This window comes from Pongo abelii, chromosome 19, assembly GCF_028885655.2.
Source record: "Pongo abelii isolate AG06213 chromosome 19, NHGRI_mPonAbe1-v2.0_pri, whole genome shotgun sequence".
Classification (NCBI taxonomy): domain Eukaryota; kingdom Metazoa; phylum Chordata; class Mammalia; order Primates; family Hominidae; genus Pongo; species Pongo abelii.
This window is the reverse complement of record NC_072004.2, coordinates 65,872,480-65,889,381: the sequence shown is the minus strand read 5'-3', so window position 1 is coordinate 65,889,381 and position 16,902 is coordinate 65,872,480. Positions and strand designations below refer to the sequence as shown.

Below are 16,902 nucleotides of genomic sequence, written 5' to 3'. Positions count from 1 at the left end.
GTAATGTAATAAAAATCAACTGATCTTTTTTGAGTGTGTCTCGTCTAAGAAATGCTTTCCTACCCTTAGGTCTCCTACATTTTCTCCTAATTATTTTAAAGTTTTGTTTTTCACTTTTAGGTCTTTAATCCATCTGGAATTCATATTTATGGATGGTGTGAAGATTTTTCATAGGAAAAGCCAATTGTCACAACACATTTTATTGAAGTCTATTCTCTCTCACTGAGTTGCAGTGCCGCCACTATCATAAATCACATTCCCACATATACTTGGATCTGTTTCTGGGCATTCTATTCTATTGATCCCTTTGTCTAGCCCGGCACCAATACCACATTGTTTTAATTACTGTTGCTTTCAAAAAAGTCTTGGTATTTGTTAGGGCCAGGTCTCTTTCCTTATTCTTTTTCAGAACTGTCTACTTTTTTCTGAGGTCTTTGCTCTTCTCTATGAATTTTAGAATCAGTTTGCCTAGCTCTGTGAAAAATCCTGTTGGGATATTTATTGGACCTGCAATGAATCAACAGATTAACGTGGAGAGAATCATCTTCATAACATTGAGGCATCTCATACTTAACCTAATACTTCTCTACGGCTCTCCATTTATTACTATTGTAGCCTATGTTTTACTTCCTAAATGTCTTGCAATGTGTTTTGTAATTTTTTTCTGGGTTCTGTACAATTTTAATTTTATTGTGAATGATTTCTTTTTGAAAGATACTATAATTTCTAATTTCTAATAAACTATTGCTAGTGCATAGAAACACTGCTGAATTTTATATGGTTTTTTGTATTTGGATGTTGACCTTTGTCCAGCATGACTTCACTTAATCACTCTAATAATATGCCCGTAGAATCTCTGGATTTTCCATATAAATAATCATGCTGTCTACAGAAGATGTCAGAGACTTTTGCCTCTTATTTTCCTAACCCTTCTTTTTTTAAATTTTTTTTGAGACGGAGTCTCGCTCTGTCACCCAGGCTGGAGTGCAATGGCATGATCTGAACTCACTGCAACCTCTGCCTCCCGGGTTCAAGAGATTCTCCTGCCTCAGCCTCCTGATTAGCTGGGATTACAGGTGCCCACCACCACGCCCGGCTAATTATTTTTAGTAGAGACGGGGTTTCACCATGTTGGCCAGGCTGGTCTGGAACTCCCGATCTCGTGATCTACCCACCTCGGCCTCCCAAAGTGCTGGGATTACAGGCGTGAGCCACCGTGCCTGGTCTTATTTTCCTAATCCTTCTATCAGTGAATGGTGGCTTCTAAATCTGACCTCTTCCAGCTCTTGGGCTGTGCCTGTGGGCTGGCCCTGGGCAGCTATTACCTTGCACTGTCAGTTATAAATAAATAAAACACCCTTACTTTCTCCAGAGCTTTACAGTTTGCAAAGCACTTTTGCTTCCATTATCTCATTGATCCTTCTTACCCCCACTTGATGGAATGGGAGTGTCTAGGTGGAAACGGCCCAGGGCTCCGTGTCCAGAGATCCAGCTGTGCAGGCATAGTGCCGAGGCACCTCGGACAGTCCCTCCTCTTCTCTCTTTCTCCTGTAAGCTAACGTTTGGCCGGAAATGGTCCCTGGCATTCCAACTCATGTGTGATGGATTTGGGCGGTCAGAGGCTCACGGAACCCTTTGAGGGCTGAAATCCACCGATAAAAAGGCGGGGGATTCTGGGTACCTTTAGGTCTCCAGGCTGGTACCCCAAAATGTCTGGGGGGATATGGAAATGTCCTTGGAAGTCGGAGGCTTGATACAGATGGCGGGATGGGGAAGACATCATTATGTCCAGCCCCCTGCCTCCGTGAGGGTTCTCCCCCCTTGTAGATTAGAGCGTTTTCTGGGTCGGGAAGGGGAGGACGAGATGGAGCTCGTGGCCTTGGGTTCCCTCCTGCGTCGCCCCCTGTAACTGCGTCCCCCAGCACGCACTGCTGACGCGCATCCCCAGCCCGGGGCGGTGCGCTCCGCAGGCATCCCGCCCCCGACTCCCGCTCCGTCTCAACATCGCGCAGGCGCAAGACCGGGCTGGCGCCAGCGAACGCGCCCTCTCGTGGCGGACTGGCCAGGTCGCAGTCTTTGTTGTTGCACTGGAGGCGGCGAACGGGACAGGGGAGAAAGATGTGGGTGGAGTCTGGGAGGCAGATGCGAGAATCAGATCACAATGACGAGAAGCCCTTTCCTTTGTGCCTCACGGCAACGTATAGATGCAGATAAAGAAAACACGGCATCAGACCTCAAGAGACTCAGAGACAGGTGCACAGAAACTGAAGCTGAATGAGACACACTGGACAGCAGTCATTCATTCATTCAGCAAACATTCACTGGGATGGGGAGATACAGGGACAAAGGACCAGAGGGCTTACATTTAGGCACTGGTGGGCAGAGACGGGGCAGAAAGCTGGAGAGACGGATGCGGATGTCAAAAAGGCCAGGACAGATAAGCGACTAGCTCAGGGCAGGGCTGGGCCGCAGGAGTGAGGCGGAGGCCGGGGAAGTCCCGGCGGAGCCTACGGCACGGCAAGGGCACCAGCTGTGCGAGGCGGGGTGCGAGCCCCGACCCCTTCAGCTCTCCTGACCGACGCCCCAACTGGGGATGACAAAACGGAGAGCTAAAGATAGGCAATGTGAGCATGAGAAGGGACCCTAGTTGCAATGGACTGAAGCAGTCAGATAAGTGTAAACCATGTATTCATCATTCTACTGCTACCAAAAAAGCTCGGACTGGCCAGAGTTTGGAGGATGCTAGGGAAACAGCTCTTTATTCAGAAACTGTTTGATACAGGAAGAGTCCAGCGTTTCTCCTGTCTTTCTTATACGAACTTTCCCATTCAGTAACCAAATCGCAAGGGGCAGTTTCTGTCTATAATTATTCCAGCTAATAAAGGAAGGCGTGATCAGAGTTATCAAATCTGAATATCACTATTCTGCACACACACAAAAAATAAAACGCTAATGGCGGAGGCACAGACACTGCTAAGACCACGGAAACGCAGGATGTGCCTTCAAATGGAAGAACACTGTCACCACCTATGAAGTGGTCTCAACGAAGGAAACCGAACATAAACCTTATGAGGCCTCTAGATCCAACTACAATTTACAGTAACAATGTACAGGAAATACAACGTACAGGAAGTATGGAGGTGGGAGGAACATGTTAAAGATCACCATAGAGATGCAATCAACAAAATCTAGAGGGCAAAAAACTACAGAAGAAATTTTCTGGCTCCTTCAAGGAAAGAGAGAGAGAAGGAAAGGAAGGAAAGAAGGAAGGAAGGAAGGAAGGAGAGGGAGGGAGGGAAGGAAGGAAGGAAGAAAGGAGGGAGGGAGGGAGAAAAGGAAGAAGGAGGGAGGGAGGGAAGGAAGGAAGGAAGGAGGGAGGAAAGGAAGGAAAGTATGAACGAAGGAAGGAAGGGAGGAAGGAAAAAAGAGAGAGAAAGGATGTATGGGAACCTATAGATTTGAAGAAATTTAAAAGAGCCTTGGCCAGGCACAGTGGCTCACGCCCGTAATCTCAGCACTTTGTGAGGCCAAGGTGGGTGGATCACTTGAGGTCAGGAGTTTGAGACCAGCCTGGCCAACATGGTGAAACCCCGTCTCTACTAAAAATAAAAAAAAATTAACTGGGCATGGTGGCGTGTGCCTGTAGGCTGAGGCAGGAGAATTGCTTGAACCTGGGAGGCGGAGGTGGCAGTGAGCCAAGATCATGCCACTGCACTCCAACCTGGGTGACAGAGCGAGACTCTGTCTCAAAAAAAAAAAAAAAATAAAAGCCCTATAAATCATCAATCAATTGCAATGTATCTTCTTTGTATCCTGATTCAAACAAATACACTGTAAAAATACGTATATTTATGAGAAATCGGTAATTTGAACACTAGAAGTTTGATATTAAGGAATTTTATTGATGATGTTAATAACTGAACGTGTTATGTGATTATGTTAAAAAGAGTCATTATCATTTAAAGATACACACTGAAATATTGATGGATGAAATTAATCAGGAGGGGTATAGATGAAACTAGATTGGCCATGAGTTGATACTTGTTGAAGCCGGGTGACAGATACATGGGGGCTTATTATAGTATGCTGCAAATTTTTCAAACTAAGAAGTTTAAAGACCCTGTGACCTCCCTTCGCACCCCTATGCCCAACAGACAGAAGGTGCTGTGTGTTACAAGCAGCAGGTTGCAATGCAGACAGCTCTGAGTGGGAAGGTCCTCTGATAGCTGACGGGCCTGAGAAGGGTTTCTGGGGACTTTCTGGCTTGTGGGACAGTCCCTGGCTCCCTTGAATTGGGCAGGGAGGATCTGATGGGGAAGTGGCTGCAGCTTTTCATTAAGGAAGTCTGGCCTCTGTGGGCCTGGTGACACTGGGGCCAGGCACTGCTACCTTAAGACAGCTGAGTGGGTGGCTCCAAAAATAGCCAGGGGGACAGCAGGGGGCGGGGAGTCACATGGAGAAGCTCAGGGGTGAGGCTGGGCAGGTGCCCAGAGGGTTGGCGCTTCTGCCTGCTCCCCCAGAACCCTCGGACTCTTCCTCTGCCTCCAGAACCTTTCTTCCTCCCTCCCTCTGTCTCTGAGAAGACAGAGAGATGGCCAGGTGATGCTGGGACAAATACTGCCTTGCCTAAAGAGATGCTGACTCTGGAATTTGGTGCCTCTCCAGGGATGAGTGGGTCAGTCAGGTGGAGAGAGAGAGAGGAAGGGACAAGGACTGAGTAAACTGCCTGCCAGTTACCCCATCTGCAGGCCAACACCTGTGCCCTTATGCTGGACCCAAGCGATCCTTGCCTGGGGTATTTTGTTGTCCTCTTGAGGCCCTGGAGGAGAGGTCACACAGGCACCAAGGATTTGGGAACCCCGGCAGCCATAGGTCCCCGCCCCCTTCTCAGGGCACCTGGGGAGAATGCCCCTGTGCCTGCCCTAAGTGAGAGACCTGGGGAGAGGACACCCCGCCCCATCACCCCTGGACTGAGATCCTGTGGCAGAGGCAAGAAGGAAGGGGAAGCAGGGCCGGGCAAGTACATCGGCAGCTTAGTCATCGACTGAGTCAGGCACTGGGCTAAGCCATCTGCATGCATTCTACTCATCAGCAATGTGGCCTTGGGGAAGGTATACACCCCTGTGCCTCAGTTTTATCATCTGTTAAATGGGCACAGTAATAATACCTGCCTCATGGAACTGCTGAGGAGATGGAATGAGGTAATATAGGTAGATATATGTAAGACTCTCAGCACAGTAGCTGGCAGGGCTAGTTGGTATTGCTCACTGGCAGGTGACCTCCACGTGGGCAGAGGTTTGCTTATCTCTGCAATTTCAATGTCTGATACATAGCAGGTGTTCTGTAAATATGCACTGCATTCATTACTTTGTGGAGTCCTCACAATGTTGCCAAGAGGCAAGCACTATTCTTGCCAGTTTATAGTTGTGGAAATGGGCTAGAGGGCAAATGGTGCACTCAAGGCCGCATCCCCAGCAAGTGGCCAAGGTGGGACTCGTGCCCACCTCCAGGCCTCTGAGTCTGTGCGCCGAGCCCTGACTCCATGGCCCAAAGAGGGTGCCTCCTCCGCTAACCTGTCTCTACCTGGCTGGTCCTGTCCAGGGCTTGCTAGACCTGCACGCTGAAGTGCTTGGACTGGGGATAAAGGCTGGGTGGATGGCACCTACATTTGCTGTTAAGGAAGCTGCCACCAGCTGGCTACACCTACTAGTTGCCAGGCCCTGTGCCAGGCCCAAGGATACAAACGTGACAAGATCCTAGTCTTCGAGGAGCTTGGAGCAGTCTGTGTGGTTGGGTTGTGCCCAGGAAAGCACACAGGGGCTAAGGGGACACCCAGCTTGGCCTAGCAGAAGAAGGGAGGTCAGAAAGGCTTCAGAGAGGAGAGGACATCCGTGCAGAGTCTGGAAAGGTGACTGGAAGGTTGCTGCTTGAATGAAGGTGGGAAGGGAACTGCAGGCAGAGGGAACAGCCTGGGCGACAGCATGGAGACTTGAGAGAGTCTGCCAAGCTAGGCAGGAACAGAGTGAGGCTGAGCAGGGGCCTGGGGTTGGAAGGGTAGGGGCAGAGGATGGGAATCTAGACCAGCTGACCAGGTTCAGGACGGGCCAGAAAGCCACCAACTGCGGATGAGCTGGGAACTCAGGGGCCATGAGAACAATTAGAGTTTTAAGGGAGGATGGAGGTGGCCAGGTTGGTGGTTTAAAAAACACTGTGGCCACTAGAGGGGACGGTTGGAGGGACAATGAGTGTGAGGAGGGTGTCTAGCCCAGATCTGATGCATGCTCCAGGCGGGGAGGGGAGGCCGACGCTGGGACCCAGCTGCCCCGAGCCACCTCCCTCCTTCCCTCCTCTCCTCCCTGCCCCCTGTCTCTGTCACTCACGGGGCGGGACAGGCTGGGCAGCCATGGCTGTGACACTCTTCTGGACTCCTATCCTCGTGGGCAAGTTGGGGCCTTGTTCAGTGGGGAGGCCTGGGATGAGGGGGTGGGATTTAGGGGTGGTAAGATGGAGGTGTGGAGGGCCCGCAGAAGAGGGATCTGGGTTGGGTGAGGCAGGGGCCAGAAGGGCTTTGGGGTGTTAATGCCATGGCCGGCTGGGGATCCAGGGAATGGGGCTGGGAGCTGGGCTCTGGGATGAGGGGGCTGGGAGCTCTGAGGGCTGGAGGTGTCCTAGGGCCCGGGTGGGTCTGACAGCACAGGCCCAAAGGGTCGTGGGCCCTTTAATGAGCTGGCTGGGCCGCAGCTTCTAAGCCCAGGCTAAATTTGGCCCTGGGAGGGAGGGTGGAGCTGGCAGCCAGGTCCTCTGCTCCTCTCCTGGGCTTAGGATTCCTTTTGCTCAGCTCCTACTGGCCTCTAGGGCAGGCCTTCTTCTTCCCTGTGTTTTAGGGGAGGAAGGTGGGGGTCTCCAGGCCCAGAATGGCTACCCTTCCTCCTCTTCCGCTCCTCCAGGCTCTTGGGCATTTAGCATGGGATTCTTTTCCCAGTGCCTTTCACACATATACACCCTCACACACACACACCCACACACACACAACCTCACAGCACCCTCACATACACACCCTCACACACACACCCTCACACACCCTCATGCACACATCCCCTCACACACACACCCTCTCACACACACACCCCCTCACACCCTCACACACACACCCTCTCACACACACCCTCACACACATCCTCACACACTCTCACGCGCGCACACACACACCCTCATGCACACACACACACGCTCACACACACACCCTCACACACTGTCACACACACCCCCACATACCCCCGCACACCCTCACAGACACACCTTCAAACACACACACCCCCACACACACACCTTCACACACACACCCCCCACACACACACCCTCTCACACACACTCTCACGTGCACACACACCCTCACACACACCCACACACCCTCACACACATCCTCACAGACCCTCACACACACACCCACATCCCCTCACACAATACACACACCCTCACACACACCCACATCCCCTCACACACATACACACACCCTCACACACACACCCACATCCCCTCACACACATACACACACCCTCACACACACTCTTCCCAGTCAAACGTCAGTCCCTGCCCACTGCACCATTAACAGGGGCCTAAAACAAGGAATGGAAAGGTTGTGGGAGAGGCTGTCCCGCGAATCCCGAAACCCAGACGATTAAAATGTCTAGCCCAGCAGGGCCTGCTCCCCCACCCCCACCCAAATCCCTTCCTGGGAGGCAGCAAAGGAAGCGCTTCTCTTGGTCCCTTAGGGGCTCCAAGGACTTGGTGGGGAAGGGAGCTTATCCCCTGCCCAGGACTGAGGCTGGCCTGTGTGTTTGGGACTTGTGGGGTCCCCACAGTTCTCCTGGCAGGGCTGGGGGACACCGAGGCCCAGCAGACCACGCTACACCCACTTGTGGGCCGTGTCTTTGTGCACACCTTGGACCATGAGACGTTTCTGAGCCTTCCTGAGCATGTCGGTGAGTCGCCTGACAGGCACCCAGGCAGGCGGGCTGAGGTGTACCCCGCAGGGCTCCTGCTGTGACTCTAATCCCCTCTCCTCGCTTCCACCAGCTGTCCCACCCGCTGTCCGCATCACCTACCACGCCCACCTCCAGGGACACCCAGACCTGCCCCGGTGGCTCCGCTACACCCAGCGCAGCCCCCGCCACCCTGGCTTCCTCTACGGCTCTGCCACCCCAGAAGATCGTGGGCGTCAGGTCATTGAGGTGCCGTCAGGGACCCCGAGAAAATCACAGGGGTGGGCTAGAGTGGCCTCCTAGGAGCAGCCCTACGAGTCGGGATTGGGTGTTCATTCACAGTCATTTACATATAATTTACATACCTCTAATTTGGTATCTGAGTCCTCTCCTGCCAGGCCCCCGCTGTGCCACGTTTCTCCCCTAACCCACCTCTCAGGTGTCTTTCCCATCCCCCAGGTCACAGCCTACAATCGGGACAGCTTTGATACCACTCGGCAGAGGCTGGTGCTGGAGATTGGGGACCCGGAAGGTACCTCTAGCTGTGCCCCATCCCTTCCCCACCAATGCCGGTCTTGGGGAATCTCTCCCGGAAGGGGAGGGGGCTGCAGACAGGAGAGGCTTGGAGAGGAGTGGAGCAGGGCATCCTGGAAAGTGGGGACAAGGCTCTTAGGGAATGGGTGCTGGGCTCTGGAGTTCTGTTACCCGCTGCATTGCAGACTATGGGGCCTTGGCTTGTTGGGGTCTGTGATGGATGGGGCATTGAGGGGCCTGAAGGGGTGTGCAGGGATGTGGGGAGGAGCTTCGGGGAGGCTTTGCGGGGCAGAGCTGGGGCTGGGTGCAGCCTGAGGTGTCCACCTGGCCTTCCCAGGCCCCCTGCTGCCATACCAAGCCAAGTTCCTCGTGCGCAGCCACGATGTGGAGGAGGTGCTGCCCTCAACACCTGCCAGCCGCTTCCTCTCAGCCTTGGGGGGACTCTGGGAGCCCGGAGAGCTTCAGCTGCTCAACATCACTTCTGCCTTGGACCGTGGGGGCCGTGTCCCCCTTCCCATTGAGGGCCGAAAAGAAGGGTAGGTGTGCAACCCTAGAGGACTTCCTGAAAGAGGAGGATGCAGCTTGTGGCTGGCATAGAACAAGGGTCTCCCTAATTTTCAGGTGGGGCTTTACCATGCACATCTCCACCTCCCAGCTTCACACCACTCTCCACTCTCCTCTGGCTACACCCGCATCTCCTTGTCCTTCCAGAGTCTAGACCCTAGTTACCCTGAACTTTGTACTTCCTGGTGCCTCATGAGGACATACCAGATACATCCATTAAAAGACATTCCTTAGTGGGGAGGGTAAGGCCCCTAGAAGAATGGGGTGCTCTGTGTACTCTCACCATGACCTCAGATCTCTGGGAGGACTGTGACTCCTGCCAGACCCCAGCTGTGCCATGTTCCTCCCTTAATCCTCCCTCCTAGGCGTCTCCCTCATCCCATCCCCAGGTCATAGCCTACAATCAGGACAGTTTCAACAACCCCTGGCAGAGTGGTGCCTGGTGCCCCCTGCCCCCACTCTGCTGACAGTGACTTCTATCTGGTCCCAGGGTGTACATTAAGGTGGGTTCTGCCTCACCTTTTTCTACTTGCCTGAAGATGGTGGCATCCCCCGATAGCCATGCCCGCTGTGCCCAGGGCCAGCCTCCACTTCTGTCTTGCTACGACACCTTGGCACCCCACTTCCGCGTTGACTGGTGCAATGTGACCCTGGTGAGGAGGGACCCTGGGCCCAGGGTGGGGTGGGGCATGGCCCCCATCCCAGTCCCCCTTCCCTCCCATGCTGCTTCCTAACACACACACACACACACACACACACACACACACACACCCTGAAGTTCTACCTTTCTCCCACAAGAGGGCGACAGAGTCCACAATCCACACGTGGGGTCTCCAACTCCCGCGCCCCAGATCTGCCCAGGTCAAGAGCTATATCATAGTCCAGTTCCCAAACCCTTTCCCTACCAAGGGCCTCTGCGTGACAGCTCTGTCTGCTTTTCTCGAAGGTGCCACCTAGCAAACCCACTTACAACAAGGATCTGATAGCTCTTCACACTATAAACCAAAGATGCTCACAACAGCTCTTTGGATACTGAGCTGAGGTTCACAGGATCCCACCGCTGGTCTACACTGTTCCTGTGAATTGACCAACAGAGCAGGGACTCATTCAGGGTCCACAGCCAGCGACTGGTAATTGACAACATTCTTGAGCACTTGCTATGTGCTTGGCACTGTCCCATCAACATATTTTATGCTCACCACCACTCCAGGAGACAGGTGCTACTATTATCCTTCTGACGTTACAGGTGATGAAACAGAGGCACATAATCATCCTAGCTAAGCACTTGTCTGAGTCTGGATTCAAACCAGGCGGTCAGACCTTAGAGCTGTGCGCTAACCAGTGCACTGTCCCGCCTCTGCTGGACTTTGTGTCTCCTGCCTCCTAGTCCTGGCCCCTGCCCTGTTCCTGGGGACCTCTGTGTCCAGCCAGCCACTTCCTGCGTCAGCCCTGAGCTCTCTGTGCAGGTGGATAAGTCAGTGCCGGAGCCTGCAGATGAGGTGCCCACCCCAGGCGATGGGATCCTGGAGCATGACCCGTTCTTCTGCCCACCCACTGAGGCCCCAGACCGTGACTTCGTGGTGGATGCTCTGGTCACCCTCCTGGTGCCCCTGCTGGTCGCCCTGCTTCTCACCTTGCTGCTGGCCTATGTCATGTGCTGCCGGCGGGAGGGAAGGTGAGTGTGGGTATGAAGGGTGGGGGAGCACCTGCTGAAGCTCACACCCATGGGACTCACAGTGGCACTTGTGCTGTGTGGGACCCAGACACCCTGGGAATGGGGTTCTCAGGCACAAAAGGAGTGCGGGTCCCCTTTCTAGGCAACTTGGGGCTCGAGATCTGCCTGGCCTGGCACCAGGAGGGCATTGTGGATAATCGTACACAGACCTCCACACACATTGGAGCCCTGGGGCACCTTGGGGCGAAGCCCAGAGCTGGGCTAACCCTCTCCTTCACTTTTCCACAGGCTGAAGAGAGACCTGGCTACCTCCGAGTGAGTAAAGGAAAGCTGGGGGTGGGGTGGGAGCCCACCTAGACAGTTGTTGGATCCCCCCCGCCAAACTATGCCATGAACAGCAGAGACAAAATAAATTACTCTGGGGTGATGCTCACCCCCTTCCCTTGACCTCTGAGCCCTAGCTCCGGGCGGGCTGGATGCTGGGCCTGATCTTTCCTGACTCTGCCTTCTTATTTGCTGGTGTCCATAGAAGAGTCTCTAGTGAGCTGGGTGTGGTGGCTCATGCCTGTAATCCCAGCACTTTGGGAGGCTGAGGTGGGAGGATTGGTTGAGCCTGGGAGTTTGAGGCCAGCCTGGGCAACACAGTGAGACCCCATCTCAACAACAAAAAAATTTTTTTAATTAGCCAGGCGTGGTGGAGCATGCCTGTGGTCCCAGCTACTTGGGAGGCTGAGATAGGAGAATCGCTTGAGCCTGGGAGATCGAGGCTGCAGTGAGCCATAATCGTGCCACAGCACTCCAGCCTGGGCGACAGAGTGAGACTCTTTCCCCCAAAAAAGAAGAGCTTGTTGTGACACAGGGGAATGGGGCCTGCTGCCACTCTGGGGGAAAGGGCTTGAGAAGCAACTTGAGAGACTCCCAGTATCAGTATGAGTCAGACACCTGCGGTCCAGGCCGGGCTCTGCCACACAATTACTCCATCACCCTTCTTTCTGGCTTCTGATGCTCCATCTGCAAGATCACGAGGTTGGACTAGCTGGTGTCTATGAGTGCTTCCAATTCTGCCAGCCCTTTCCAAATCCTTCCTGTCTTATTTTGGCCTGGTTTCCCCTACTCATGGCCTTACCCCTCCTATGTGCCCCCAGCCCTCTTCCTGTCCCAACCCCCTGAACCCCAGGTTCCAGGAGGCAGATGTGAAATAAGTTAGGTTCCTTTTATTCCTACTGCACTGAGCCAATGGCAGGCTTGGCACCCCTGACTGCTTGCCTGGCCTGCCTTGTTAATTGCAGTGGCACTTGGCCACCCTTCGAACCCTCTTGATAAGCCGCTTGTGCCCCTGTTTGGAGCCCAGTAGTGACCTGTGCTGTCCAAAGGGGCGCTGCCCAGAGCGCCACCTCTGCTGCCGTTGTCTCTTGACCTTGAGCTTGGACTTGGAGGCCTGCTTCTTGCCCAGGGTGGAGGAGCCTGAGGCCACCCTGCCGGTCACCTGCTGAGCATGCCCTTGTCCACCAGCCCCTTGAGCACATGCTTGAAATGATAGGCATTTTGGGCCATGTCGTAGCCCGTGGTGGAAACAGCCTTCTTCAGGGTGGCCAGGGACACATACTTGCAGGTCCTCTTGTCTGCCACAGCCCTCAGGATCACCTTGAACATGCTGGGCTTCTGGTAGGCTTTGGCACAGGTGTGTTGCCCAGTCCCTGTCTTGCTAGGGACACGCTGCCCTGCTGGCCTCCACCCATGGCAGTATTTGAGTTCAATGGCACTGACGGGGACAGTGGCGAAGTGCCTTTCTGCTTCTCTCCCTGGGGTGGGTGAAGTGTCTTGGGTGCAAGGACCTCCAGGGCGGCTGGAAGTCTCCACTGGGCTGCCTCTCGCAGGATGGCTGAGGTGCGTCCCGGTTCCTGGTCCTCTCTGAGGCCTCCTCTTGGGCTCCGGCCCTCGCCTTTCCCTGGGTGGCCAGAGAGAGGATCAAGGACGGTCACCCACGGCTGGCCTCCACAGACTCGTGCTCTTGGTGCAGGGGGTGTTGAGGTTATCTCTGTGGTGACCTCAGAGGCTACCAGAATTCTGCGTGAGTCACAGTGACCCCATTGTTTCCTCCAGGGAGGTGTGGCCCAGAGATGCCAGATGGTGGAGGCATGTAACATGCCAGGTGTCCTGGGGAGGAGGGCTGCGCTTGTGGGCCAGACAGTGGGCCTGCACAGTGCGTGCACATATACATTTGTGTGTGCACATTCCTGGGCTGATTTTATTTTTTTTTCAATTTTTAGAGAGAGGGTCTCACTCTGTCACCCAAGCTGGAGCGCAGTGGCATAATCATAGCTCACTGCAACCTCAGACTCCCTGGGCTCAAGCGATCCTCCCATCTCAGCTTCCTGAGTAGCTGGGACTAAAGCTACCGCACCTGGCCTGGCCCGCAGTTTTAAACTCACCATTTTGACCCCACCGTCTCGACCCACTGGGTTTTTGAGCCACTGGGTTGAAGAATACAAGCTTTGTAGGCATCAGGGTTATACCAACATTTATGAATTTTTATGGGAAATGTATTTTCCAGAGTGAACAGAGATGTAATTCCTTGATCTATGCTAGGTTGACTTAATTCCTTAAGCAACTTTCTATACAAAGCAGTTAAAAGGCTTTGCTTTTATTTTCTGTTTTCAATTTTATAGAATTTTTCCCCATGGGGATCAGTGATTTTTCATGTACATTTCACTAGGAAGAGTTTATTCCTCAATTTTTTTGGACTGCACCAAATTTAATCACTAACATCTACTGCCACTGGGGATATTCTCTCGTGACCAGTATTTCCTCCACGTCCAGCCTTCCCCGCGTCAACTCTGTAGCTCTGATATTGTCAGAAAAATCTGCTGCCTCAGTCAATTTGAAATCAATAACCATTTTACCATGTGCAACATTAGCCTTGGCTGGTTTGGATTTCATGTTGATGTATTTCTACAAAATCCAATTTTTCACTTGTTCAATGTCTGCCACTTTTCAGATTATCCACAAGTTATGATTCTGCTGCCTGCTTTTCACCTAGATCAGATTTCAGCGGTCACAGAGTCCTCCAGGCCCCACGACCCTCTCCTGGGGATTTCTGTGCCAGAGGCAGTGCTTTCGGGACTGTGCGTTGGTGGTGGAGTGGGTGTGGGTGAGACCTGGGCCACGTGTGTGTGTGTCTGTGCGTGTGCCTGAGTGTGTAGGAATGCCTGCCGTTTGTCTGTGTGCCCAAGTGCTGATGTGGAAGGACCGTGGGGAAGCCATTGCGGGGTCTGGCCTCTGCGGGGTCTGGCCTCTGCTCTTGCTCTAGAAAAACATCCCCAGCACATTTTTCCACCTGTGTGTTGCCAGAGTAATGAGGCCCAGATGTGGGGCTGGGAATAAGGAAGGGGCCCACTGACTGCGGCCTTCCTCTGCCAGGGCCTCACCTGCCCAGCTGTCTCCATCTCAGCATCCACACACCGGTTGCTTTCTTTCCCCTTAGTCTCCCCTTGCCTGGGAATAGAAAATTGTGTTTCGGACAACTCAGCTCACCAAATTCCAGACTCAAGAGCTCATCTTGACCCTCCCCTGGCCTTAGATGGTGACTCTACCTCTTCCTGCTGGCCAGACAGGACTTGGTCCCACTCCCCGCAGGAGGAGCATGGTCCATTCAGCGTGAAGCTAGGTCTTTTCTGCAGTCTAAACTGTCAGGCTCTAACCAGAGTCTGTGTCCACTAATTGGGACCTGAACATGGATGGGGATCACTTCTCCTCCCTCATCTCATCAGTAACCAAGTGGCAAGTGGGGTCGCTTCAGCCCTGCCTGGGGCCCCAGCTCCTCTAAGAAAACCAATTCTTGGCTGGGTGCAGTGGCTCATGCCTGTAATCCCAGCACTTTGGGAGGCAGAGGCAGGAAGGTCCCTTGAGGCCAGGAGTTCAAGACCAGCCTGAACAACATAGTAAGACGCCTGTCTCTACAAAAAAAATTTTAAAAATTAGCCGAGCATGGTGGCTTGCACTTATAGTCCCAGTTACTCAGGAGGCCGAGGCAGGAGTATCACTTGAGCCCAGGAGGTGAAGGCTGCAGTGAGCTATGATTGTGCCACTGCACTGAAGTTGGCGACAAAGTGAGACCCCATCTTTTAAAAATAAATAAATAAATAATATAAAAACATAATACAAAGCTCAGCAAACACTGGCTTCTGGAAGAATATGGCCCCTGTGGATGTCTATTCATGTCTCCGTATCTCGTGAGCGCTTACCACGTGGTGGGCACTGTTCTAAACACTAAGCCTCATTTTCTCTTGTAATCTTCACAGCAGTCCTAGGAGGTAGGAATTTTTTTTTTTTTTTTTTTTTTTTTTAAATAGAGATGGGGTTTCACCATGTTGGTCAGGCTGGCCTTGAACTCTTGGCCTCAAGTGATCCACCCGCTTTGGCCTCCCAAAGTGCTGGGATTACAGGTGTGAGCCACTGCGCCCGGCCTGGTGGTAGGTGTTATTATCTCCATTTGGCAGTTGAGCAAACTAAGGCATGGAGTGGTTAAGCAACTTGCCCAAGACACACAGCCTTGAACCCAGGCTGTCTACACCCACAGCCCATGTTTTGACCACTGGGCACTGAGCAGGTACCATAGAGCTTTCTTTTTTTTTTCTTCTTTTTCTTTGAGATGGAGTCTATTGCGATCTCAGCTCACTGCAACCTCCGCCTCCCAGGTTCAAGTGAATCTCCTGCCTCAGCCTCCTGAGTAGCTGGGATTACAGGTGCCCACCACCACACCTGGCTAATTTTTATTTTTATTTTTTGTAGAAACAGGGTTTCACCGTGTTGGCCAGGCTGGTCTTGAACTCCTGACCTCAAGTGATCTGCCTGCCTTGGCCTCCCAAAGTGCTGGGATTACAGGCATGAGCCACCGCGCCCGGCCCCATAGAGCTTTCTGTTTGTTTTCTGCCCCTGCATCATGTGTTTTGAGTCTCTCCCCACATAAGTGGTGGGGAGGACTGCAGGGTGGCTCAGAGGCAGTGCCAGGCTGTACTCCAGGGCAGCTGACTCCCACAGCTGATGACTCCCCACCTGTGCCTCCAGCATCCAGATGGTCCACCACTGCACCATCCACGGGAACACAGAGGAGCTGCGGCAGATGGCGGCCAGCCGCGAGGTGCCCCGGCCACTCTCCACCCTGCCCATGTTCAATGTGCGCACGGGCGAGCGGCTGCCTCCCCGCGTGGACAGCGCCCAGGTGCCCCTCATTCTGGACCAGCACTGAGGGCCCAGCCAGGTGGGTCTGGTGGGTGATGCCAGCCTTATTTCTGGGAACAAGATGGCCTTTATCTCAAGGCTGGGACAAATGGTGGGATCTGGGAGAGGTCAGGGGAAGAGGCACATAGACTTGTCTGCCCCTCTGAGGCCGCTGCTGGGGGTCCTCACCAGTGCCAGGGCTATGACCCCAATGCCAAGCACTCGCGGTTGGAGGGTCAGGGTGGGGAAAACAGGATAACCAGCATCTGGCCCTCTCAGCCCTCCACTCTCTCTTCCCACAGTGGTTCCTGGTCCAGCCCTGACTTCATCCTCCCTTCTCTGTCCACACCATGAGCGGCACATCCCACCTGCTGATTCCAGCTCCTGGCCCGCCTGGAACCCAGGCTCTAAACAAGCAGGGAGAGGGGGTGGGGCGGGGTGAGAGTGTGTGGAGTAAGGACATTCAGAATAAATACCTGCTGCTCTGCTCACCTGTTGCTGCTGGCAGCCTCTCCCGTCCTCACTGGCTCTGTTTCCCTTTGTGCTTTCTGGGAGGCCCCACAGGCAGCCAGTGCCTGCCAGCCTGCCCTTTGGACTCTTGGCATTTTGCTGTTTTCTCAAATTCTCTGGAAGAAAGAGGGAAGGACTTGCTATCTGCAGCCCTCCCACGAACCTGGTAGTGAGGGATTCCCGGATCATTTCATAGACGAGGAAACAGAGACCGAGGGACAGTCAGTGACTTACCCAAGGTTATAGAACAAGCAAGTGGCAAAGCTTGAATTTGACCCTGGCACTTCTGCCTCCACCCTGCCTTCTACAGGGTTGAGGGGTTCTAGAAGCAGGAAATCCAGGCCCTTACCTGTAGATTTCTTTGGCACCTCAAGATTCCCTGGAGGGAGAGTCCCTCTGTCTGTTGTGTTTGGAGAG

At 53.5% G+C, this 16,902-nt stretch overlaps 2 protein-coding genes across 2 annotated transcripts; one reads left to right on the top strand and one right to left on the bottom strand.

Annotated features, from left to right (window-relative positions):
- The first annotated feature begins 6,403 nt into the window (after nt 1-6,403).
- SGCA (sarcoglycan alpha) lies at nt 6,404-16,596 on the top strand. The gene is made up of 10 exons (XM_063719062.1): nt 6,404-6,440; nt 7,818-7,982; nt 8,077-8,231; nt 8,442-8,514; nt 8,854-9,052; nt 9,571-9,733; nt 10,547-10,755; nt 11,044-11,070; nt 15,823-16,015; nt 16,278-16,596. The coding sequence occupies exons 1-9, from the start codon at nt 6,404-6,406 to the stop codon at nt 16,001-16,003; spliced, it is 1,209 nt and encodes a 402-aa protein (XP_063575132.1). The 3' UTR covers nt 16,004-16,015; nt 16,278-16,596.
- On the bottom strand, nt 11,950-13,062 carry LOC129054957 (putative histone H1.9). Its single transcript, XM_054546593.2, has 3 exons — nt 12,698-13,062; nt 12,255-12,551; nt 11,950-12,219 (listed from the first exon to the last, which is right to left on the bottom strand). The coding sequence occupies exons 1-3, from the start codon at nt 12,900-12,902 to the stop codon at nt 12,035-12,037; spliced, it is 687 nt and encodes a 228-aa protein (XP_054402568.2). The 5' UTR covers nt 12,903-13,062; the 3' UTR covers nt 11,950-12,034.
- Nucleotides 16,597-16,902: the final 306 nt, after the last annotated feature.